The 26,182-nt window shown below is 41.2% G+C and overlaps 2 protein-coding genes across 4 annotated transcripts in view; both read right to left on the minus strand.

Moving 5' to 3' along the window:
* Window positions 1-424: 424 nt before the first annotated feature.
* kif28 (kinesin family member 28) lies at window positions 425-17,645 on the minus strand. Its single transcript, XM_036136522.1, has 27 exons — window positions 17,524-17,645; window positions 15,455-15,646; window positions 15,287-15,337; window positions 15,042-15,194; window positions 14,819-14,854; window positions 14,565-14,684; window positions 12,915-13,022; window positions 11,863-12,017; window positions 11,656-11,767; window positions 10,124-10,191; window positions 9,897-10,039; window positions 9,680-9,801; window positions 9,411-9,501; window positions 7,217-7,277; window positions 6,944-7,067; window positions 6,663-6,798; window positions 6,462-6,580; window positions 6,265-6,372; window positions 6,060-6,152; window positions 5,070-5,210; window positions 4,926-4,996; window positions 4,715-4,849; window positions 4,434-4,600; window positions 2,747-2,841; window positions 1,296-1,428; window positions 1,092-1,225; window positions 425-941 (listed from the first exon to the last, which is right to left on the minus strand). Exons 1-27 carry the CDS (start codon window positions 17,596-17,598, stop codon window positions 783-785), a joined length of 3,102 nt encoding a protein of 1,033 aa, XP_035992415.1. The 5' UTR covers window positions 17,599-17,645; the 3' UTR covers window positions 425-782.
* A 2,505-nt stretch (window positions 17,646-20,150) lies between these two features.
* ahctf1 (AT hook containing transcription factor 1) overlaps window positions 20,151-26,182 on the minus strand; it is a 28,139-nt gene continuing 22,107 nt past the window's right edge. Inside the window, exons 33-41 of one of the 3 annotated variants that reach the window (XM_021308063.2) lie at window positions 25,402-25,517; window positions 25,021-25,322; window positions 24,090-24,898; window positions 23,225-24,059; window positions 22,855-23,125; window positions 22,556-22,720; window positions 22,378-22,466; window positions 21,379-21,458; window positions 20,151-21,235 (exon numbers count right to left, since the gene is read on the minus strand). In XM_021308063.2, the coding sequence (XP_021163738.2) occupies window positions 21,037-21,235; window positions 21,379-21,458; window positions 22,378-22,466; window positions 22,556-22,720; window positions 22,855-23,125; window positions 23,225-24,059; window positions 24,090-24,898; window positions 25,021-25,322; window positions 25,402-25,517 (2,866 nt within the window). In that variant the 3' untranslated portion in view covers window positions 20,151-21,036. Of the gene's footprint in view, window positions 21,236-21,378; window positions 21,459-22,377; window positions 22,467-22,555; window positions 22,721-22,854; window positions 23,126-23,224; window positions 24,899-25,020; window positions 25,323-25,401; window positions 25,518-26,182 lie in introns of all 3 variants that reach the window. The other 2 variants (XM_036136525.1, XM_036136524.1) reach the window with 2 other exon arrangements.

Below are 26,182 nucleotides of genomic sequence, written 5' to 3' on the forward strand. Positions count from 1 at the left end.
TGCCACAAAAGTAGAAATGGTGACGATGGCTCACTTTGCGTTTTTCAAGTCTACCTCTTAAGTTTAATCCCAACTGGCTTTGTGTACTTCATTTTTACCACTAGCATCAATTGGTTCCAAACAATAAAAAAAAAAACATTTTAGCCTTTTAAACAGGAGAACATGGTGTGCATCAAGATTGTGCAGTTTTCCCATAAATGCATCAGGCCCAATCTCTGCTTATCTGCCTTCTTTTACTTTGTACATAGATTTCCTGGATGATGACTGATCTGCCTTCTGTTTCTCCACCTATATACTATTTTTGGACCTACAGCAATTGTCTGTATTTTTTCATGACTGCTTACATGCATTAACCAGAGTGCTTTTCTCTCATCATGGGACACAGTTGGAGAAAAGAGACACTTTCAGCTTTTAAACATATGTGTTCACACAGGTCCGTCTTCATAAACTTTTCAGTGAAGCATGGAAGAAAAAGAAAAAAAAAAAAGCTCAGAACTAAAGTAGCTTAAAACTATGAGGGTTGAAAATTGTTCTATGTTGTGATTTTTAAAACTTGACTTAATTTATTTGCAGTTGTGATGTAAAAGCTTCTTTTACATGCAGTCTAATAAACTTTTAAGATTAGACTTTGTTGTGATTGACATCTCTACTACACAATCAGATCTTAGCTGTTGCAAATCTGTCGCCAAAGCTGAAAGTTCAGAATCAGCCGTGTTGGGATGTAAAGAAAACCTGGAGGTACTTACAGCTTGAATAGCTTTAGAAAATCAACAAAGACCAAGTTAAGACCAGATGCCTGAGCGTTCCCTTTTGCGGCGGACAATGGCGGCTACGTCTTGTTTGAGTGCGGAGACGCTCTCCTCCAGCTGCTCTGAGAAATCTCTCAGCAGACGATTCTGCTCGTCCACAAACAGTCGGAGTCCCAGCAGGTCTGACTCCTCCTGGAGAGCAAATGCAACAATTTACAGTGCAAGTGAAAGAGCATGCAAACTGCATACAAAAAAAAAAAAATCGCCAATTACTTTAATATTCAATATTTTAGCCTGGGAGCAGCAATACTTCTCAGGCTGCATAAAGACAAGGGTACATACACTGGGTCTGTGTCTGCGCAGGCGCTGCAGCTGAGCCCTTACAGAAGTCATGCTGTGGTAGAAAACTTTCAGGGCACGTGCAAACTCTGCATCACAGCTGGGACGCAGCGACCGACCACGTGCGATGTCCCCGCCTGAAACCAGAGGAGGGGAAACGTGGATGTCGGAGTGAAACTGCAGGTTAAACGTGTACGGTGGAGTTACCGTTCTTGGCTGTGTTGAGCTGTTCTCTCAGACTGTGATTTTCTCTCCGTAGTGATTCATTAAGACTCTTCTGGTCCTCCAAGTCCTGTTGAAGAGCTTTGACTGAACAGCTGAGCTCAGCAGAGAAAGATAGCTGCAGCACAAAACATTTATGAGCAGAATTTTAGTTTTACATTCTCCTTCCTAATTTGTTTTTCATAACAATTTTATTTCACAAGGAAAAATATCCCAACAAATCTGGCCTTTTTGAAAAAGTTCCTGTTCAATTTCCTGTCACAGCCAAGCCTAAAAACATATTTTTTTCAGACTTCACCTCTATGTCAACCTGAGGTAGGCTAAAAGATCACCACGTTGTGCCATAAGCTGAAAAAGTTCAAGAACATACGACAAAGAGTCATGGACATCAGTCTGAAAACTGTTGCAAAGCCGTTTCTCAGGCTCTGCAACTTAAGAGGACCACAGTGAGCCATTATCCACACATGGAACAATGGAGTGGCCGACCTAACAAAATTACTCCAAAAGAGCGCTGAGGACTCATCCAGAAGATCAGAGAAGAACCTAAAGCACTACAGGCATCACTTTCCCTCAGTTAAGGTCACGGTATTTATGACTGAGCATGAATGGCATCGATGGGAGAGTTCAAAGCTCAAAACCACTGCTGACCAAAAAGAACAGTTACCTCATATTTTCCAAAAAACATCCTCAAGTCTTGTGGGAAAACATTCTGTGGACTAAAGGCAGAAGAGCCATCTTTTTGTAAGGTTTGAGTCCTGTTATATTTGCTCTAAAACAAAACATTTCAGAAGGAGATCGTCATACTGGCTATTAAACACAGTGAGGACCTGGACAAAGGGCTTCAGTTGATGGAGCCATAAATTCTGCTCTCAACCAGAAAACCTTGAAGGACAATATCGGGCTTTCAGTTCATAACTTTAAGCTCAAGCATAGTTGGGTTATGTAGCAGGACATTGATCCAAAACACACCAGCAAGTCCACAGAAATGTCTGGATCTTTATCCAATTTAGATGCTGCGGCGTGGCCTTTATCAGGCCGTTCAAAGACAAAGACCCAAATATTGATCAATTAAAATGATTCTGGCAAGAAGAGTGGGCTAAAACCCCTACATAGGAATGTTAAAGAACCGTTGCCAGTAATTTAGGTTATTAGGTCTATATTAAATTACTTTTTCATAGAGGGGCAGTTTGCTTAGTTTTTTTTTTTTTTTTTTAAATGACGCAACCATTTTAAAACTGCCTTCTATATTTATTCTGGTTATCTGTGTCCGATATCAATATTTGTTAGTGTAACAGCGTAAAAAAAAAAGAAAAAAAAAGGAACATTTTTCTTTTTTCCTGTAACAGACATGTTTGGCTGTTGTGAGCATACAAAACTGAACATAATCTAAATTGGCATTTGAATCCGAAGCATTTGGAGTTTAAAGTCAAACTTACTGCAGCTTCTGATGGATCTGACTCATCGATGATGAAGTCGCCTTCTGAAGTCATCCTCACAGCTTCCAGGGATGAATTCATCTGAGTACAGCCCTCTAAGACAGAAAAGCAACGCCTAGTAGCCAATCCCATGCATGATAACACGCCAGTGATCTTCACCATGTTATGATCTCATATAGTCTGAGGACAATTGCATCAGAGCTCAGATCCTTAGCACTTGGCAAAATACTTTGTTTACCAAAGTAAAATACATTTTCATGTTATTCAGAAACATTTGTATTAATTTCACAACCGATCTGATTATTAAATGAATATGTAATTTTTTTTCTCGCAGAGGCCAATTAGCAGCCATTAGCAGTTATCTCATGGTTTAGCTGCTAGTCCAATTTATTTAAGAAAACTATTGTGCTGCATATCAGTATCTGAAATATCAGTAGTTATTTGGATACTGAAAACGGCTGGAAGAACTTTATTGTTGTGTTTAGAAAGCAGGACCATTCAACGGTTGCTTAGAAACTTAAAAATCTCTTGCCATGCTGTCACAATTACTCCTAATAAAGAGCAGCACAAACTGGATTTAACAAGAACAATTAAAAGGAGTGGGAGGACCCGATTCAGAGCCGGGCAAGAATGCAAATGTCTGAGAGTGTGTAATTAGGACTAAAATGCCTCATGGGTCTTCAGGTGGCAGCTGCACAACACAAATATCAGCATCAACAGGAAAAATTAGACTTCAGGCAGAATTGCTAATAATATAAAAAAAGAGACAGAAATGGCTGAAAGAGAACAAACACCGGAAAACTGGGGAAAGGTGTTGTTGACGTGTCCGTCCACAGAAGATTGGTGCTTTAACCCATTATTCAGGTATAGTGGAGGCAGCGTGATGGTCTGACAGTGGACTTTGGAGATAGAAGGGATCGTGTGAAAGGAAGAATAGGACCATATTATTGTACATATATATTATACATTGTCCTTGGTAAAAAAAAAAAAAAGTTAATATTTTAATACAACACAGACTTCTCCAAAGGTACAGTTTGTATAGACAGTGTTGTGTTTCAAAATCTGTGTCTGAAGTGCACTGGAGACAAAATGTAAAACACGGATTCTGTTTGGATTGGCTAGAATGTTAAAATGGCCAATAATGGGTTTAAGTCCCTTTAAATATGCCCTTTATGTCTTAGGATGTGGTATTTTGATGTTTTAGAAGTGTATGGTTTGTACGCTGAAATAATCCCCAAATGGCTCTGAAGAGGAAGCTCTTTTTTTTTTTTTGTCATTGTAGCCCATTGTGTGTTTTTGCCTCCGGAGAGCTCTTAATTGGCGTGGATTTCATGCTACGACTGGATATTGTTTGGCTGGTATTTAAAGAACAAGTCAGACTGTAAGGGAGTAGCCAGATTAGTCTGTAGATCTGAAAGCTAGCAGTTTATCAAGCCAATCCACCCAGTGGCCGATGCTATAGGAAGCATGGTGGCAAGTCTCATTTGATTGCCTTGAAAACTTAATAGGTTGTAATTGCTCCAAGATGATATTTCTTTTTTATTGAACCCTAAGTTTGAAGAGCACATTTGTGCATTTCCATTTAAGTCATAATTTGTGTTCTGCCTTTTTACTACATTTCCAGGTCAGACTGATGTGTTTCTAAATGAAAACTGTGCAGTAGAGAATACTTAAGCTTCTTCCTTACCTTGAAGACCCCAGAGCTCCAGCACCACAGCACTGCTCTGCAGGTAGTCCAGCAGACGCTGGGATGTGTGGATGGAGGTGAACTGGACCCGGTGATCCAACAGAGGGTTGATGTTGTGCCACACGGCTGGAGTGTAAAGAGGCTCGCTGCAATCAAATACCCTGAAACTAATACAGCAGAGGAAATTTTGGCTGGAGACTCCACGTTCACACGCCTTTATTTTGTTATCAAATTATCCTCAAAGGTTTTTAAAATGTTCGATATTTCTGCTCAAGTCTCACCCGATTTGAATCCCCCGATTGCGAGCCTCCCTGATCCAGCGAACCCCACAACACTGATCCAGGACCAGCTGGAAGTCCAGTCGGCGACCCAGGGCTTCAGATGGGTCAATCAGGATGTCGTCCTCCCCCAGGGGGCTGCAAATGTGCATTTCTTAGACACCCACACCTATCTGTGGAATTACTACTGTAAATGTGGGTTTGTGTGTCATACAGTCCAGTGGAAGTACAGGGGAGGAGCTCGGCTTGGAGAATGGCCTCCTCTGTGCCCTCTGAGCCCAACACCTGCAAACACAGAGGGCTTCATCTAGCATCTGAAAACGCTGCTGGCCTGTGTGCATGAAATATTTCCAAGTACCTCTAGCTGCTCCTCCAGAGGGATGCGGAAGGCCAAAGACTGAAGCCAGAGGTGAGCAGTTCCCAAGAGCAGCGGCTCAACTGGATCCCAGAATGGGTCTTTATCTCTGGGCAACACTACGGCTGGGAGATCCTCCACTCTCTGACAGCAGCAAACACACAGAAGTCTCACAGGAAAGCCGAGTTACTCCTCTAAATGAGAAAAACTTTTGAGCATTTTTATTAGAAAAAAGTGTGGGGGTCACACTTACAAAACAAACATTCAACTATTGATTATTATGCAAAAGAAAGCAATACGAGTAACGAATAATAAACATTTTAGAGATTACACCCACTGTTTCTTCCTTGATTCAAGAGTTCTCAAATTTGTAGATCTGATCAATTTCAGAACTGCTCAAATCCTTTATAAAGCAAGAAATAACTTACTTCCTGCGCACATACAACAAGTGTTTTCTGATAGAGATGGAAGATATAATTTAAGAGGAAAATTAAATTTTAAAACTAAGTATGTTCGAACAACAAAAAGAAGTTTTAGTTTATCAATTAGCGGAGTGAAGCTCTGGAACAGCTTGCCTGAAAACATTAAACAATGTAAAAGCATCCAGCAATTCAAAAAAAAGAAGAAAAGAAAAGTATTTTTGATGAATACAAAAAAAAGAGTAATATATAAAAAGTTGGTATACTGTTTGTTTTACTGTAAATATTTGTCCTTTACCTCCATGACACATGTAACTTAGGGGTAGGGCTTAATAAGCTTATACTTCATCCTACTCCTTTTTGAAACATGATGCATGTTTATGAAGTATTAAATGTAAACATTGTTAAATCATATCATGTTCCAAAATAAAACAACAACAAGGCAAACAAGGTATCCAACATGTTTGGCATATTGGAATCAATTTGTCATCAATGCTGTTTTAACATGGATAAACAGCCTTTAGAAAACACTGGCATATCTTGCAAAACATGTCAAATAAATCCAAAAACACACTTTGTCCTCGAGCTGTTCAGCCTTGAACTGCTGGTAGACCTCCTCCATTAGAAACTTGCGGTTTACAAACTTGGCTTTGGACCACATCCACACCTGCGAAACAAGCATAAGAACTAAAATCATTCAGAAACGCCTCTCTGGTACAAAGGAAGTCTTAAACTAGTGCGCACAAAGAACAGAGAAAGAAAACTGGAGAAACACCTGCCTGTTTGCTTCCTGCAGAAGTCACTCTGACAACAATGTCTTTCTGCAGATCATGACCCCGAGAATCCGACAGGGCCAGATTTTTGATCTCCAGCTTAAATTCAACTCCCTGAAAGTGATCAGGAAATCAAAGGCAAACATATCAACTCACATCTGTGTGGGCTAACGTGAAGTTACGGCAAGTCCCCGGTGACTTACCTTGTTCAGCTCCTGGCTCATCTGGTTAGCCTCAGCCACCAAGGGCATCAGCTTAATGTAGTCATAGAAGACAGCTAAGAGACTGGGATCTGTCTGGTCTGAACCAGTGCTGGACTCACCTACACATTAATAAAAAATTACTATTTTTTCCCCCGTACATGCAAAGAAATGTAAATCCCACCGAGTGACAATTTCACTCACCCAGGTGGATGCCCTCAGCAGCAGCCAGCTCAGACTGGAAGTAATCATAATCGTAGCGACTCCAGTCATCCCCACCCCTCTCAGACGGATAACCGATGAACAGGTAGGTACAGTTTGACCCCAAAATGAGACGGTCCTTTAAAGATAGTTGAAATAAAGTGGTCTTTGATTCATTTTGTTTCATCCATCTTGCAGCCCTGTGAGATTTTCTTATTGAAAAGTCTTTTGTAAATCAATAACTACTACTAATTAATATATTTGGTACAAATGTAAAAACCAACCAGGTGTTGCAGCTCAGTTGTCTCGTACACAGTGTTGCCATTAACGATAACCTTTGACCCCGTCAGTGGAGTCAGTGTTACACGCCGTTGTTCATTCCTGAATACAGCATGACGCTCCTGGATCCTAGCTCACAGACAGACATCACTGCGTTTCCATAATAAAAATAATCCTTTTCTGATGCATTTATATAAACCACACTTTCAATCAATTCAACCATCAGTTTGTGGGTTTCTGTGGGCTTTCCATCTGGATTAATTAAAAGGAAATCTCACCCTAAGCCCTTGATAGGAATGGATCTAGTAGAGGAGTCACAGAGCCCGATGCCCCACTCACCTGGAACAAAACATAAAAGATTTTTAAACTAATTTAAAACTACTGAATTTGTTTAAACCCACCCTCTAATATATTTTCCTTTATAAGAAGCACAAAAGGCTTAATTGTGTTATTTTCCAGCTGTTTATCTGAGCAGTAGCATGAGGTTCCTCGAGGTTTCACTCTCGTGCCACTTTAATTTAATGTGTAAATGTTCCACTTTGCTTAAATAAAAAAGGAACACAACACAATCTTTTGCAACGCAAGACTTTTTATATTTCTGTCCCCACATGACCAAAGTCCCTTATAGTCAAGAAGTGTGTCCAAAATACAATATAGTGGATGGGTCAGTATTGCCACCAGCCTGATGAAGACCATTCAGACATCATTGTTTTTGGTCCCAGAAATTCAATCTTAATCATCCAAACTAAACTGGACCCAAACTACAGAGCCTGTCAGGCAGAAACCCATTTATAGGAGTTATGGACACAGCCTGAAATGTTAAGTTTGCATTAAGTCTATTACTGAATCAGCCCAGTACAATCTGAAATATAGCAATAATCAAGGCTTTTTTCCTAAAACAGAGAAATTATATAATTTAACACATTTTTATTTTCAGTAGGTTAAATTATTAGAAGAGTCCAGATGTTTAAAGTAATTAAAAAAAAACTCCTACATTGTATTAATGACGTTATGCAATGGACTGATGGAAATGCTCTTAAGATTCACTGATTGATATTAAAATCTCATTACTGTCCAAAATGAAGAAATCTATCAGGTTCTGTCCTATAGATACTTTGGTGTCACTGCTTTATTAGGAGGAAAAAAAAAACAACAGATTAAACTGGTCTGTAAAATAAAGAGTACAACGCAGCCATGGTCTTGAGCCAGAAAAGGGTAGAGTGCCTTCTCTGGGCCGTGGAGGATGTCCTGCCCCTAGTGGAGGAGTTTAAGGTCTTGTTCATGAATGAGAGGAAAATGGAGCAAGAGATCGACAGGCGGATTGGTGCTGCGTCTGCAGTGAAGCGGATCTGTCATGGTGAAGAGAGAGCTGAGTCAAAAGGCGTAGCTCTCGATTTACCGGTCAATCTACGTTCCTACCCTCATCTATGGTCACGAGCTTTGGGTCGTGACCGAAAGAACGAGATCCCGGATACAAGCGGCTAAAATGAGTTTTCTCCGTAGTGTGTCTGGGCTCTCCCTTAGAGATAGGGTGAGGAGCTCAGTCATCCGGGGAGGACTCAGAGTAGAGCCGCTGCTCCTCCACGTCGAGAGGAGCCAGTTGAGGTGGCTCGGGTATCTGGTTAGGATGCCTCCTGGACGCCTCCCTGGTGAGGTGTTCCGGGCACGTCCCACCAGGAGGAGGCCCAGGGGAAGACCCAGGACACGCTGGAGGGACTATGTCTCTCGGCTGGCCTGGGAACGCCTTGGTATTCCTCCTGAGGAGCTGGCCCAAGTGGCTGGGGAGAGGGACGTCTGGGCCTCCCTACTGAAGCTGCTAGCCCCGCGACCCGACCCCGGATAAGCGGAAGATGATTGAAGGATAATAAAGAAATAAAAAAATAATTTACTTGTATTTCTGATGTCTTTTCAAGCAAGAGAATAAGTTTATTTACTCAATACCTTAGTGTTAATGAGGGGGTTTGCAATGCTGTTGTACGATATAGCATTCAAGTCTTTCAAAAATAAAAAAAGCTTCGTCAACTTAAAATATGCTCTGAGATTGTAGGCCACACAGTCAAAAAAAAATTTATGAATAATCCTACCACAAAACTATGTTAAGAATAGCTAATTATCTCCTCTTACCCTGAGCATGCTCTGATTCAGTTGTTTTGACAATAAATGAATATTACATTGTACTGTATTATTATTATTATTATTATTATTGTTATTATTATTATTATTACGACGCCTTCACCGGTTCCTGTAAAATATTTAATCAGGCTCTAAACCGCTGCTTCTAGAATCCTGATGGACACCAGAAAAAAAATGGCTTACATCACACCAGTCCTTAAATGACCTGACTACCTGTTTGTAAAAAGACAGATTTTACAATATTCTGACTTGTCAGTAAGGGACTGCATAGTTTTGTGCCAAAACAAAATTTCAGAGATGCTTCCATCAGTCCATCAGATATTTTACAGATGGACTTACCCTCCTGGATGAAAAGCTTCACCACCCCTGACAGCTGAGCGTCTTCATTGATGTTCAGGATGTAAGGATACATCTGCATCATTCTCCTCTCCTGGCAGCAAATTTAGAGAAAGACGATCGATTACCAGGAAAAGAACAGAAAAGATAATTAAACACAAACATTTTCACCTAAAACAAATTTTTCACACCTTAAACCACTTTACGATTATCCAAATTCTTTACATGCATTTATTTCCAAGCTCCTCAGAACCAAAAGATGCCCAGTGTACCTGTGTGATGCTGGCATACTGCTGCTCCCAGTCTTTGAGCGCCTCCTGCAGGTGTTGTTCCCACAGCGTCTGAATGGCTCTGATCTGGAGCTCGTTCTGGGTCAACAGCTGACGAAGTTCCTCTGGAGCAAAAGATAAACAAAAAAAAACCAAATTTGATTAACCGCTCTCATGTCTGCCAGCTGAACGTTGCTCTGCTGTGTCTAGACACTCTCACTGGACTCGTCACTGGCTCTGCGCCCCTCCTGGTCCATTCGGCTCAGTTTCTGCATCAGTCTGGTGTTCTCAGCCTTTAGCTCCTTAACAAGCCGTTCAGTCGGGCTCTCGTTCACCACGGCCTTATTTTGGATGCGCTTTGCCCTGAGGTGTGCATGTAAAATGTGTTAGTATGGTGGAAACCAGTACTATTCACCGTGGTACCCAAAGCATAAATGATTGATGAACCTTTCAGCGTAGCGCAGGGTGGAGAGAGACTCCTCATAGCAGATATCTGCAGGACTCAGAGTGGCAATCTTGAAAATGAATTTTACAAATTAGCACACTGCAATGCCTGGCAAAGGTATTCATACTACTGCAATTTATACCCTTTGTTCACATTATAACCGCAAAGTTCAATGTATTTTATTGAGAATTTCTGTTTTTGACCAACACAAGGCGGCACATACCTGAATTAAAAGCAAAGCGACATATCATTTTCAACATTTTTCAGAAAACTTGTGAAGCGTGGTGGACATTTGCATTCACTGACTCCAGTTCAATGCTTAACAGCCACCTATCAGTGCAGGACACATTAGTGTGTCTTTTAGAGTAATTTTCTACCAGCTTTGCTTAGCCAGATACTGAAATTTATCCCCACTCTTCACAACAAAATAACATGAGTTCAGTCAGATTCGATGGAGAACGTCTGAACATCAATTCAAATTGAAGTCTTGCCACAGATTCTTTATTGGATTTTGGTTGTTCTAACATCAACATGCTTTGCCTGTATATTTATAAATGTTATTTTGCTGGAAGACCAGCCTCTCAACCACTCTCCAGTGTTTTGCAACCTCTAACAGGTTTGTCTTGCAGAATTGATCCTGATTAGCTTCCGTCCTTGCAGAAGAAACAGCATGATGTTTTATATGCTTGTTTTATATACACCAACCCCATGGTAAAGCACAGGGGTGGAGTGTTCAGAGCAGTTTTAGAGTGTTTTGCTTATAAGCCAAGAAGTTTGTTTAGTCTGACTGGAGCACCTTCTTTCACACATTTTCTGTGTCCTCTAGATGGCTTGTAAAAGCACCGCCAACAGAACTTCCTTTCAACAACGACGCCATTTTTGACACATTTGTGTAGCGCATCATTAATGGTCATCGTGTTAACAGATTGTCCAACCTGAACTGTGGATCTGTGCAGGTCCTCCAGAGTCACGGCAGGGCTCTTGGCTGCTTCTCACACCAATGATGCTCTCCTAGTCTGGCCTTTCGTTTTGGGTGGACGGTCATGGTTTTGTGGGTTTACAGTTCTGCCAAATGTTTTCCGTTTTCAGAAGACGCAAATTTTGAATAGAGCTCTGTGAGACGTTTGCCTTTTTTTAATACCCCAAACCTGTTTTAAACACCTCCACAGCTTTCTCCTTGACCTGCCTGCTGTCTACATGTAGCCATTTGTTCCCCAACAGTCTCCAACAAGCCTCTTAGGCCTTCACAGAACTGAATTTATTATTGGGTATCCTATTAAAAGGGAGTGAACACAATATTTTATATTTTTTCCCATTTTTATTAAAAAAATATGCATTTGAAAACTGGGATTCACTACCTTGTGTTGGTTTCTCACAAATTATTCCAATAATATACATTTAAGTTTCCAAATGTAACTTGAAAAACAAATTAAACAGTATAAATATTTTTTGAAAAATCCGCAATGTCTGTTTTTTTTTTTTTTTTTTTTTTTTTTTTTTTTTTAACTGTAATAAGTCAGAAGTGACAGTTTACCATGACAGTGCGACTGTTTCCTCCCAGCGCAGATTGCAGCAGCTTGGTGAGAACAGAGTCTCTGTAGGGAATGTGGACTGCCTTCTTCCCTACGGCAACATCTGCCAGGGCGCTGGAGGGACAGCAGGAAGGAATATAAAGAAAACTGATGAGACCCAGCAACATGCAAGTAAAGGAAAAGCAAACAAATAGCAGCAACAGACCAACCTGATGACATTGCCCAGCGTGGTGAGGCTCAGGTTTATGGCCGTTCCCTCTTTGAGTCTGTCGGCTTCAGAGCCTGAAGACCGCTGACGCTCACTGCCAGCCAGGTCCACCAGGTTGATGTTGGATTGCTTTGTGATGCTCTCTTTAGAGAAGATCTGATACAGATGCCTGACTTAGAAGAATTAATGAGTTGCATACAGAAATAAAAATCTGCGCTTATCGTTAATGTTCGCATGAGCTTGTGTTCTACAAATGAAAGAAAAAAATCCCCTTAAAAACAAAAACAAAAAGAGGTTACGAGGCAGTTTAAGGTATAAGCTTTCAGACATCAAAAAAACAAGATCAGCATTTTCAGACAACATAAGCCCTAAACAACATGGGGATCTGACAGAAATACTGAACTAAAAATACTGAGATTGTAATAAAAGGAAAGTTTGGGCAGTAAAAACTTGACAGAGCATTTAGAAAATAAAAAGTGACAAGTCTGCAAAACTAATTAGTGTAAAATAGAAGAATAAGTGAACGGCAACTTAAAAAACGTGAATAACAAAACTTGTTATCAGATCAATGAACTGTGACATTAGAAATTAAAAAGGCAACAGAACAAAATATCAACTGAATCTGAAGACCAGAAATGTATATTGTTAAAATAAAATTTATCTAAAAATCGAGGGATCAATGTAACCTTAATGACACGATGTGTTCGGCTGGGCTTGGCTTTGCTGTTTCACAACACACCGTCAGCTGACTGACTGTACAGCAGAAATGGGACCAAATTGTATCGCATGCAGCCAGACCTTGATTGGACAATATAATTTGATCAGTTGGGTTTAATTCTTTACAACTGGACGTGGCAATAAACCCATTAAGTCTTGAGATGATTTATTGTGAACTGGTGCTGTAGAAATAACCTGAATCAGGTTTGGTCCAAACTGCACACATTAGCCTGAAACCAAACTGAGTTGAATGTTAGAAAACTAAACAGCAGTTTAGTTTCCTCTGAAAGTGTTTTTTGTGCATTCTTGAATTTGGCTGACCTCCAAGCCTCTCACCTGTTTGAGCTGCAGAATGATGAGCATGTGTGAGCGGCTGCTGTTGGCGTTCATGTGAGTGGCAGCAGTGGTTCGGGTCCTGGTCCCCTGCTCCATCAATTGCTCCACCTGCAGTCAAGTCAAAGCACATCTGAAAACCAACCACAGTTGACCAAGGTGTTTTACACAAAACATCACCAACTAAAACAAGTAAAGGCTTAACTAGAATGGAAAGCCATTAAGAAATGAGCTTTAGGCAGAGGTCTAAATGGATCAGCTGTTTGAGCGTCACTCAGTTTCAAAGGCAAGCAGAGTTTAGGGGCCACAACAGATTTTCACCTCTAGTTTTAAGCCTTGATCTCAGGGTCTCTTGAGAGGCAGTGGGGTTTTCATTACTTGTCGCTTATAATCATCAAAATTAAAATAAACAAACACTTGAAATATACCAGTCTGTGTGTAATGAATATATTATACAATTTTTCACTTTTTGAATTAAATTACTATATAAAAAAAACTTTTTCATAGTATTCTAATTATATGACCAGCACCTGTATAAGACAGCTAAACCCACTCAGTAGAGCTGCTATTTTCTCCCCACTCTACTCGTCAAGCACCATTATTATTATTCTCATGTGCTGCAACTCATTTATATGTCTATGTGGCTAAAAAACTAACTTTCGGGTGTCAGTTTCATTTCAAACCCTTTGAAGTGTTAAAAAAAAACCAAAAAAACAAAACATGTCAACACCCAAAACATGCTTTAGAGATTGATAATTTATCTGTATGAAATCTCTAAACAAATTCAGTCCTAATCAAAATAACCAAAAAAAAAATTATATATATATATACTGATTAATATTTGTCTCCTTTTTAGTTTAAATCTTTTAATCATCTTCAACCCTGATCACAATATTGAATATTTAGCAACCCTTTAAAGTGCATCATTTTAGTTGTCTTCACTGTAATCCCATTATATATTTAAATGCGCTTATTACTTCTGGTTTGATCCTATGCTTAGTGATAAACCTCTCTACGCCCATAAATCACAGGTAAACCCAAATGTGTTTTCTTTCTTTATTGACAGTTCAGGAATTGGGTCATAAAAAATAGTTTTATCTGCTTTGCACCTTTATTCCAATTTCTTAGGGATCAACTTTAAACATCTAACACAAGGAAATACTCCATACACAAGGAAGACAAAGGTACTTTTCTCCATGTTCTAACCCGAGCTTGACAATATGTCCATACTCCACTTCTAGACTTGTTCAGATTTTTCCAGATAAATAAAAACATAAAGTAGTGCATATTACGCATTTGCGGTGCTCCCTACGTAAATAGGATTTACCGATGTAACAAAGAGTTTCCTCTTCCAACTCTTAAGAGATTTCTGAAATGCAGGACTAAGAGTTTCCCACCTGAGCTGTGGATCTCTGTAGCTCCTCCAGAGTTAACTTGGACCTCTTTGTTGCATCTCTGATTAAATTACAGACAGACTAGTACAGGCTGTACTGGATATTATTGAGGGTTATCAAAGTAAGATGGCTGAATACATCTAAAGTGCACTTTTTTCCTTTCCACTTCCTTTATATCCAATTTCCTGGTCTGCTACGTGTGAGAAAAAAAAAACAAAACACGTTTAACACTTTTGCAAACAACTGCATGTTCTTATACCTGCAGCGCATTCTCACAGGGGATTTTACGAAGACCTTCAACATAAAAGCCCCTTTGCAGCTCTTCTCTCACTCTGAGTCCGCCTGCAGTCCGAGACCCCCGAGACAACAGGTCAACCACCTCGAAATAGGGAAGCACATGAGAACCATAAGCTTTGCAGTCAACACAACAAAAGCCCGAGGGTAGAATTGGCTGGGATTGACAGCAAAATATAGGAAGCAGTAACATCTCTTTACAAAAGTAACCAAACCTACCTGCTCGTTATAGATTTCCAGCATACTGAAAAAGACCTGAGGACACATCAACAAACATTTAGACTAAAAACCCACTCACACTCTTATGTTAAATAAGATAAACCATTCTATATTAGGAAGGAATGTTTTTCATATTTACAAGAAATTCAGATAAAGTCCAAAAAGTTAAAGTAATTTACCCTCCATGTAGGTGAGTCTAGCAACTTCTTATTCAATGCATTACCTGACACTGTCTGTTTTCTTGGTTTCCCCTGATCGCTTCAAACAGTCGCTCACATAGTTTAGGAACCAGGCCTTTGTTGGGCCCGTGGCCCACCATCGAGTAGCTCTTCCCTGATCCGGTCTGTCCGTAGGCTAGCAGAGTGGTGTTATAACCCTGCACGTGTGATTTAAGGTGTGTTATGAGGCAAATCTGTGCACGTAACATCATGTTGGAAACAACTCTAGTAAAAAGGGGGAGGTTCGGACCTGCAGAGCGTTCTCCAGTATTCCGACACCGAGGTCCTGGAACACGCTGTGCTGGGGGTGAAAAGATCAGCCGCCATCACACATACTCTTGTCTCTGCAATCCTAAAATGGGATGCTTTTTACACAGCACCCTAATATCAACTAAATGTTGGTAGCCGTGGAGCTCACCTGGTCAGCGTACCGCCCTCCCGGCTCTTCGGGGACAAAAAGACCGGAGTGGTCTCTTGTGAAGCCGCTGTGGGACCAGTACGCATAATCAAAGCAGAAGGACCGTCGGTTGTGGCAGTCACGCGGGTCCTGGATGGTGATGGAGGTCGACACCAGGGAGATGATACAACGGCTGCCTGCATCCCTCTCTCTCTGTTTGAAGGAAGGATAAAATTAGACTAAAGCGGGATGCCTGGATTTATATCGTATTTCCAGGAAAATCAAAGATTGGAGGAGGATCAACCAAATCCTGACAAACATGGAAACTCAGTGGGTTAGCTTCACTGAAACTAAACATCCAGTGTATCACACAGGACCTTTCAGTAGTACCCAGACCTCTTAAGCTTCTTTGTATTTGCTCTTGTTACATCCACAGACTTCAACGGATTATCTTTGGTATCTAGACTGGCATTTCAAAATTGTGACGCGAGTGTTTTACAGTTTAATCTTACAAATGAAAATCTGATCTCTGTGTGCACACATTTATATTTAGCCCCTTTGGTCAGAAACCGTCTAAATGGTTTATAGACTCCATCTGTCTGTAATTTAAGCCAAATATAAAACAACTTTTCTCTGAAGGTGTATTGTCATAAGGTTTGTTAGAGAACATTAGTGGACAAAGAGCATCATGGAGACCAAAAAACACTGTAGACAGGTTAAAGTTGTGGTGTTTACAGAAGCGTCAGGTTGTCAAACAATATCTCAAGCCTCAAACATCTCATCGGGAGGAGCTGCAGACATTCACAGCTCAGGAGGAAGAACCTGCTTACTGCACAATTATAGATAATGCACTCTTCAAATCTAGCCTTTATAGATGAGTTGTAAGAAGAAAACCACGGTGGAAAGAGAGCTATAAGAGCTGCAGTTTCCCCACAAGCCATTTATATAGCAAAGCAAGCGTGTTGACACTAAAATTTAGATTTTGTTTTGGCAATATGCAAAATACTGTGTGTAGAAAATGAAGCAATGCACATCATCCAGAACAAATCACCCACAGTGAAAAATGGTGGCGGCATGGTGGATGCTTTTGTTTACCACAGAAAAATAGACTGGTCAGATTTTTGGGTTGAGATAAATGCAGTACTGGGAGAAAAAAGAAAAGTTAAAAACTACAAAATCACATTCCAGAGGAACAAAAAGTTACAAATATGCAGCCAGAGCTGAAATATGATAGTTTATATAAATGCACGTTTCTAAATGGAAATGTCCAATGACAGTCCAAACAAAAACGCAATTGGCCAATTTTGGCAACACTTGAAAAATTGCTGTTCAAACACTCCTTAGACAGATCGTTTAAAGATGGTGAAGAGGCACGCTCCAAAATGTCTGCAGCTGCATCAAAGAATGAGGCTGAATTCATTCTGTAAAAAGGTGGAAATTATGTTGAAGATATAAGAGAAAAAAAGACAAGGTTTATTATAATAGAAGAGTTTATCATTACTCTAAATTTACTGCAACCAACATCAAATCTATCTTCACTATGTTGGTAAAAAGTAAAAAATAAATAAAAATAAAATACGTATAAAAACATAACATTTGAGTCACAAAAAAATCATTAGGCAGAAACTGGTCCCTGCAATCTCTACACAACGAAGCTGGTACTGCCCCAGCTTCTTAATTAAAAGCATGGTAAAAAATTACATTCAAGAAAAAACAAACATTATTCATACGTTTTTATCTTATTGTATTCTGTTTCTAAATATGTTTAAGTTGTTAAACTTACGTTCTGCTTGGGTCATATTTTTTCTGCTCTGCCTGCACACTGGTCCCAGAATCAAACCTGCTCTGCATTAACTCATTACTGCCTCAGTGTATCGGCTGAGTCTGCTGTTACTTTATCTTTATCCTCATTAGATGTCATTTTCTTTAATCAGAATACGCCTTTTTAAAATGAGGGCCTTGTCTACGTTTTTGCTGTGCCTTGGTTCCAAATGGGTTCCCTCTGTAGAGGCTCATTAACCTCTTGCTTTTCAGACACCTACACGGACACACAGTCAATATAATAAACAGGTAAAAGAGGGCGGACTGACCTTGTTGAACGGTCGCACTCTGACAGCCACTTTGACACAGTCCTTCCTGTGCATGTCTGAGGCTTTGGCCCTCATGGTTGGACTCAGGAGACAGACTGGCTGAGAGTTCAGCTCCCTGCAACAGACCAACACACAGTTGTGTCGAGTTACACAGCAACATGGAGACATCCAGCGCTGAGTCTTGCTGCAAAGCACGACTCAGATACTGGCGTGCATGTGGAGATGGGATCGAACTGCACACTCAGGGGTTTAGGGTTGTTCTGGATCAGTAGAAGGGATGATGGATATTTAATGAAAGGAAACATTTATAGCTGTTATTTTTCTCTGTAATTGTTTGTGATGTGGAGCAGGGTGGTTCTGGTGTCACTTTCACCTCACCTAGGCTATCTCCATTAATTATAAAACAGAGAGTGCTGGCAGGCTGGCATACTAAACATAAACCCTCTTCCAGTAACTTCACCGTCTACGTTTCAGACCGCAGAGCCAGTTGTTTGGATACAATCGTCAGCAGGAATATATTTTTACCAATTAAATCAAGAGGGTTTTATTTTAACCAATTAAATCAAGAGGGTTTTTTGGCCAAAACAGCTTTTGACCAAAAAAAAAAAAAAAAGAAACTTAGGTATCGCCAAGACCATATAGTGAAACAGCCGTGTTACTATCCACAGTTAGAAGCACCTGCTCCAAAATCAGCACCTTTAAGGAGATTTGAAGAGAATGAAGAGGAATCAAGGGAAGGCTGTACTAACCTTTCAAGCATCGTGGGGGTGGCATCATGCTGAGGATCTCTTTTCACTACCAGTGTTGCGGTTATAATGAAGAATGAAGAACTGCCTCAAAAATTTATAGGTTTACTTACAATCAACATACAAATATGTAATCAAGTCCACAATGAAGTTTAATATTTCACATCAAAATCCATTTCATTTCAAGTCTGCATCAAAAGGCAATTGAGATTTTGAAATACTGATTTAACATCCTTTTTGGTCTGTTTGCTTATTTAATTTTTTTTTTTACATCCAGCAAAATATCTGCATCTTCACTTTGCATATTTTAGAAAACAAGAACAACAAATAAAATCAACTGGTGTCAAGTTTTCTATTTTTTGACTATATACAGTGGGGCAAAAATAATTAGTCAGCCATTGATTGTGCAAGTTTGCCTACTTAGAAAGAGGAGAGAGGCCTGAGAGAGGGACAGATAATGCGTTCTAACAGGTGCCATTAATACAGGTAGCAAGTGGAGGACAGAAGTGCTTCTTAAAGAAGTTACAGGTCTGTAAGGGCCAGACATCTTGCTTGTGGGTAGCCAAATACTAATTTTCCACCATAATTTACAAATAAAGTCTTTGAAAATCCTACAATGTGATTTCCTGTTTTTTCCCCCTCTCATAGCTCCAGTGTACCTATGATGAAAATTACAGACCTCTAATCTTTCTAAGTAGGAGAATTAGCACAATCACTGGCTGACTACTTTTTTGCCCCTATGTGTGTGTGTGTGTGTATATATATATATATATATATATATATATATATATATATATATATATATATATATATATATATATATATATATATAAATAAAAGTTGTCTGGTCCTTTTGTTTTATACAGACTCGCTCTCATTAAAGTAGCAATAAGTAAGAAATTTACTGCAACATTAACCAAAATCATTCTCATTTGACTTGACACCCGGGCTGGGAGTAACATTCCTATAAACAATCGGTCCTCTCCATCAACAATGTCTTAGTCAAGTTTTCTCCTTTCAAACCTAGAAGTATGGTGCTGATCTATTCCGGTGCAGTGTGCAGCTTGTGTTTACTACCTGGTTCCAGAACCAATAATATGAGAGTTCCCGGGGTTGCCAAAACAAATTTGGTATTTTATGTTGGAAAAGGAGCAGCAATATGCAAACATGGAAGCCAGTAAAAGAAGCAGACCAGAAATATAACAGAAGAATACATCATATACCTATCCTGTGTAAATAAAAATTCAGTGGTTTCACAAAAAAACATAGCAGAACGGCATATTATTGTCACTGGCAAGATGTTGTACCAAATTAAGCCACTAGGTGTCAGTATTACGTATTGCTCCTTTAAACACACACAAAATAAAAGTAAAATAAAAATGCACAAAATGACCAGCAGGTGTCTCCCTTTATGTTAATTTTATTTCCTCCTTTTACAGAACCTGGGTGAAAGTCCTGTTCATTTAACTGCTGTATAAATAAAACTCACACAAGTATATAGACACCTTTTTAGAAATATGCTGCAGGAACAAAGACATTTAAAGGTATGTCAATTTTATTAGATGATCACATTAAGTGCTAATTTGAGAAAACATTGTTTTTTTTATTTATTTCAAATCTTCCCCAGGACTGACTATAAAGCTTGTAATGGCCTCTCTCCAAGCCAAAGTGGTTCCCTTCCTGTGATGATAAAAGTCAACAAAGGATACAAAAGCTGGCTAGGTAAGATGACTTTAAAAAAAGCTTTAAAAATCTCTGTTATGTGCAGACCCAGCACTCTGATCTAGTGATGCGTTTTTCCTCTTTGTGCACTGGTCCTCCTGGATATTACACAGCCACTCAAGACTGTAAAGAGAAAATGAGACAGACACCCACAGGATGGGAGGTTTTTAAGTTTAGCCGTATTTATCAAAGAGCAGTCATCAAAAATAAGACATTCTACATACATTCATCAGAAAACAGTCTGAATCAGATGCTTGTTGCCGTAAATTGCATTTAACAAACTTAACATCTCCAAAGCTACGTTTACATCTGCAAATTGTTGTGCATTTTTTTTCTCCACGTACATCTCTCCCAGATCTGCTGACAGCAGCGCAGTTTTCCACACAAAATCCTCCAAAATCCATTTAGGTTTTAAGACTTTGGCAAAGGCAATCTGATATGATCATCAAATGCATTCAAGACACTTCAAATTCAAAATAAACTTAATTCCTTAGGATTTAATTATTAACTTTATTTGGAACATAACAAAGGACTATATACAAATCTAGCAGTAGAAACAGACCCCTACGAGTTGGTTGCCTTTTTTTCTCTAGAATAGAAAAACAACAGGCCTTGAATTTTTAAAACTAAACCGCGACAAGAAATGAAATCCTTAAAATAATTGTAAATAAAACCTCTTTATGAGATCAGTTCAGTTTATTATTGGGAGCCTTTAAAAACCTGCCTCTATTGCTTTTCTTTGTGCCGTTCTGTGTCCAGAGCTCAAGCTGAAAAGAAGAAGCCAAATATAAAATGGTCACTTATCAAGTGGCATCAAGTTTGCATGAGAAGGAAATGTAAACTCCAAAAAATAAATCCTCCTTCACACTCAATCTGCGGCGTTTAGTCCCCACCTCCACGGCTTCAGATCCCCCGCAGCAGTTTTTCTTTTTTTTTTTTAGGAAAATCGAAGCTCTAGGAGGCATTTCAAGAAGTTTGGTTCAAATCTTCACGCGGCCGTCTGAGGTTCACCCGTTACCACCGGTTACCACCGCCTCCAGGCTTCTCAGAGTTTCCTCCTCCTGGTGACGGGTTTGGAGAAAACGGTGTCCATTAAGCGTTTGCGCCGAGGGTTCCTGGTGGCGGCGGGGACCTCTCCGTCTGTAATCCTCTTCAGCGCCAGCGGGAGCAGATTGGTTGGACTGGGCAGAGGCGAGATCGGGTTCACCTTAGCGATGGGAACAGACTCCGGGACAGCTCTGGATCTGAGAACGACGGGAAGCTTTTCATTAGTTTTAGTTCACCAGTCAAACATTTTATATATTTCCATAATAGATGAAAAAAAAGAAAATGTAACCTGCGGATTAACTGGGTTTAGTGAAAAGCTGGTTTTAAGAACGATTCTTACTTTGCTGTTTTTTGATTTGCTTTTCTGGATTTAGATGTTTTCTCCACTTCAGCGTGATCCTCCTCAGAAGAAACTTTATCCTGGAAGAAAAAAATGAAAATAGGATTTGACCCTTCCTTTATTCCTCAAATTATTATTGCACAATTATTCAGACCCCTTGTTAGTCTATAAATCCCTAAATGGCTTAGCACCTAAATACGTCACAGACTTGTTATCAGTGTATCAACCCTTCAGACCACTAAGGTCTTCTAACTCCAGCCTACTCTGCATACCTAGAACCAGAACTAAAAACGGAGAAGCAGCATTTAGTTCCTACGCTCCGCTTATCTGGAACAAACTTCCAGAAAACTGTAAAAGTGCGGAGTTCCTTTAAATCGAGAACACATTTGTGTTTTACAAAACACTGTTTTACTGTTTTTAATGTTGTTCTTTGTTTCTACATTCTATCCCTACTTGCTTTTATTCTATTTTCTATCTACATTATATTACTACTTGCTTTTATTTTGCTATATTTTAATCATGTAAAGCACTTTGCATTGTCTTTGTGCTACATAAATAAATTTGCCTTGCCTTCAACCTTTTAGTGATTTCTTTAATTTACTTTACTGGGATTTTATGTGACACACGACAGAAAGAAGCAAATAGGAGTGAAGTTGAAGGAAAAAATGCTGCATGGTTTTAATTTTTTTTCCACAAGAAAAAAAAAAAAATCAGAAAAGTGTTCAAAAATCTAAAATCTAACATGTTAAATTTTGCTGTAATGTAACGTATAAAAACGCTTAAAATTTGAACAAAGCACAGCAGCAGCTATCAATCAATCAATCAATCAATCAATCAGAGACAACAATCACACGCTGCTATAAACCAAACAGACACAGGTGATTATTGGTGAGAAGCAAAATTAACAGGAAAGTTGAATACAATTTATGCCTGGAGCAAAATGTAAAACATTATTATTTGCTTCTCAGATTTAAGGAGTGCTGTGATGCTGATTTGTACCTGAAGCGAGGCATTCCTGCCTCTTCTCCTGCTGCGTGTGACTGGAGCCTCCAGATCCTCGCTGGGAGCAGGAGACTCTGCGTTATGCGCTGAAACACAGGAAGGGCGCCAGGTGAAGACCTCCATGGGTGGGGGTGGGGGTGGGGGGGGGGAGTAAACCTGCTGGGAGTCAGCTCACCTCTGGTTTGTCGCCGTCGGGAGGGCGAGTAGATGAACGAGCTCTCTCCTGGACTGGACTCGTCTTCCGCAGGTTCAGGTACCGCGCCGTCTTTCACAGGAGGCTGAGAGGAAATCTGCTCCTCTGACGCCTTTGTACTCCTCTTCCTGGTTCGCTCCGTCTTTACTAAAATACCACCCGTATCCACAACGCAACACATTTACACACAGATTTTGGTTTTGTGACCGTTTAAACCGTAACTATATTTAAAACCTGAGGAATTAGACCCGGACAGACGTCTAAAGTTAAATCGTACGTACTTTCCTGTTTCTCCTCCTCGTCCTGGAGTCGCTTGATGAGGGCGTCTGCAACAGGAGTTTCAGAGTCCACCTCCAATGGTGAGTCCAGTAGGGGAAGATCCTCCTCGGGGTGGTCCCAGAGTCCTCTCCTAGACGGACGACGAGAGTTGGACCGACCGGCGCTTTTGTTGGAGTCGGACTGGAGGAGATCTTTGCTTTCTTTCACTTCTTCTGGAGCCGTTCCTGCCGTCTTTCTGTTGGTCTGAGGAAGGGACACAGGGACCAGTTTGACCTGAGGGTTTTAAATGTTATGGGGAGTTTGAGATGGATACAAATGACCTGAGGGATGAAAATGGTGATGATGATGATGGTGATGATGATGAAGCCTTACCTGTGGATACACATTTAGGGTGATTCTGCTGGACTGCCGGGTTGTCCTCCCAGGGCTGGAAAGTTGCTGTTTCTTCTTTTCTTCTTCTTCTTCAAACAGGATTGGCAGCACCTCTGGTCTCACCTTCCTGGCGCTGCGTTTTACAGGAGGGACAACAGGATCCTCCTCTTTACCCGCCTCCAGAGGTGTTGGCTCCACCTCGCCGCCACTCGTCGTCCTTCTGCTGGACCTCCTGGGAGTGGCTGCCTGCGCGGTCCTCGGTTTGGAAGGAGTTTTGGAGCTGGCTCTGCGGCTCCTCGTTTCCACAACTTCATCCTCTTGTCTGTCCTCCGTGATTTCTACTTCTGTGGCAGCAGGCTTCTCCTTGCTGCCGGCTCTTGTTGCGGTGGCACTCTGCGAACGTCTGCCTGACGAAGGCGTCTTAGAGGCTGAGGCAAAGTCTTCGGCCTCCTCTTTAGGAGGCTCTGACTGACTTATGCGGCTACTTCTGCGAGGCGTGACGGTCTGGAGCGGCGGACCTTTTCTGGGCAGACGAGTCGGGGAGGCAGAAACGGAGCTGTTGGTTTTCTCGAACTCGGCGTTTCCATCCTGCTGTGGCTCGTCCGCCGCCTCTGGGAGGGAGGAGCTGAAAGCGACCCTCCTTCCTCTCGTCAACCTCCGTGTTGGAGTAGAAGGAGCTTTTTTTGTCAGAGGGGTTTGCTTCTCAGGCTGACTATCTGAACCAACGACCTGCTCCACAGGCTCCTGCTTCACTGTCTGATGCCTCAGTCGTCTGCTGGGCTTCTCCTCCGTTTCCTCCTCAGATCTGGGCTTCTCCTCCGTTTCCTCCTCAGATCTGGGCTTCTCCTCCGTTTCCTCCTCAGATCTGGGCTTCTCCTCCGTTTCCTCCTCAGGTCTCACGTCGGTATCTGACGACGTTATGCGGTCTCGCCTCAGGTTCTCCTCAGCAGGCTCCGTTTTTTCCATCTCTGTGTCAACGGGCCCGTTCCCCTCAGGCGGCTGCGCCTCTTCATCGGGCGCCGCTTTGTCCTCCGCCGTCACCTCCGCCTCAACTGCTTCTGTTTTGGAGTCGGAATCGTTTACAACGGCTGGAAGTTCTCCTGGAACCGAGTCCTGATCTTCAGAAAATCTTCTAATTTCTTCTGATTTTAAATTTGTCTCCCCTGCAGAGTCTTCAGCCTCCAGCTTTGCTGCGGTGAACTCAGTCTGCAGCTCAGCTTCTTCCCCCAGTCCACGAACGTCATTGTGATCCAGGTTCTCCTTCTGTTCTTCTTCTGAAGCTTCTTCCATGTGATCTGGGTCTAAAGGAAAGACGTCAGGCTTATCCAGAAGGTCTTCGCTCTCCACGTGAGGCTGGGCAGGGAGCTCAGACAGCAGCAGGTCGTTCCCGACAGCCGGCGCCTCCTCGGCTCCATCCTTATCCCCCTCCAGCATCAGCGTGAAGTTGGTGAGAACCTCGGGCTGCTGCTCGTCGGCCATGACGCTCGGCTGAAGCCCAGGATGAGCGAGGTCCGAGCCGTCCGTCGGGCTCTGTTGTCCCTCCATGAACTCGAAGGGAACCAGCAGAGTTGTGGGCGGTTTGAGCTCCATGTACGAAGAGCCCTGCTCCAAGCCGCCGTCATCGTCGCCGAGTCTCACCATCACAACCTCGCCTTCCATATCTTCCCCCACGATCTGTAAATGCATTCAAGATGGAAACCGCTTACTCCAATTGAAACGACACACCTACATGCTTAAAAGCAGATTTTATTGGACTTGGATGTGGTCCGGAGGAGCTTCTGGTCGGCGGTCGCTACCTTCATCTCTGCGTCGGGCGTGATGAGCGAGAACGCAGCGGCCTGCTGCTCCGACAGCTCCTGCAGGAAGTGAGGGTGTTCCTGTTCCTGCTGCATGAAGACTGAACTGGGCTGCAGCGGCGGCAGCCTCCCGTTGCCCTGAACCTCGTCGATGATCTCCACCTCACTGCCGGAGTCTTCCGCCTCCTCCTCTTCATCCTCTTCCTCCTCGCCTTCATTAGACGACGACTCCTCTTCTTCTTCACCGTCATCCTCAGAGTCAGGGCTGGACAGCTCTTCGCTATCGTTCACACTCACCACAGCTGGGAGAGCACAGACAGAAAAAAATGAGTACATTTATCGAGACCGCATGCAGGCGTGAGAGTGTGCGATCTTCCTCACAGTGGGAGTCGGTGCCTGTCGGCTCCGAGGAGGTCAGAGAAATGGTCGACTTCTGTGTTGTGAACGCCGAGGGAGCTACAGCTGGAGGCTCCTCTTCCTCTTCCCCCAGACACTCGCTGCACGACAAGACGGCAGCCATTTTAAACATCTTAAACAAACATCTTTGCAGGGTAAAGATTACAGTGTTGTAAAAACATTTCACAAATCATATGATTGATTTAAAGTTGTAAATCAAAAGCGGCAACAAATGCAAAGAGTATCTGCTCATTACAATAAAACCATCAATCTAGACTGTGGCTACAGCTCAGAATAGAAAATGTTCCTCTGGCTATAAAGGTCCATTCATTACTACGTCACTGAAAAGTGCATTTATTTTAACAAATTAAATCAGGAGGTGCCACTTGTACAGATTTATTTAGCCCATTTAATTTAGATGCCGATAACAAGAGCTAATAAAAACTAGTGTTGCGCTGATGCCATATATATATATATATATATATATATATATATATATATATATATATATATATATATATATATATATATGAAGAACTGCATGCTACTTAGGGTAGCAGAACTTTTTATTGCCTACCTGAAATGGGTGACAATAGCTGAATAAACTTTTGGCTCTCAAAGGCCAAAATAGTGCAACATTCGTGAAATTATAACATGTATAATAGTAGTGCAACAGTAAGACAGTAAAATTACATTAATAATTGAATAATCTCTTTTAAACTCTGAGTTTTGGTTTTCAAATGCCAAAATTGCCAAATTTCATGAA

Source organism: Fundulus heteroclitus, chromosome 4 (genome assembly GCF_011125445.2).
Source record: "Fundulus heteroclitus isolate FHET01 chromosome 4, MU-UCD_Fhet_4.1, whole genome shotgun sequence".
Classification (NCBI taxonomy): domain Eukaryota; kingdom Metazoa; phylum Chordata; class Actinopteri; order Cyprinodontiformes; family Fundulidae; genus Fundulus; species Fundulus heteroclitus.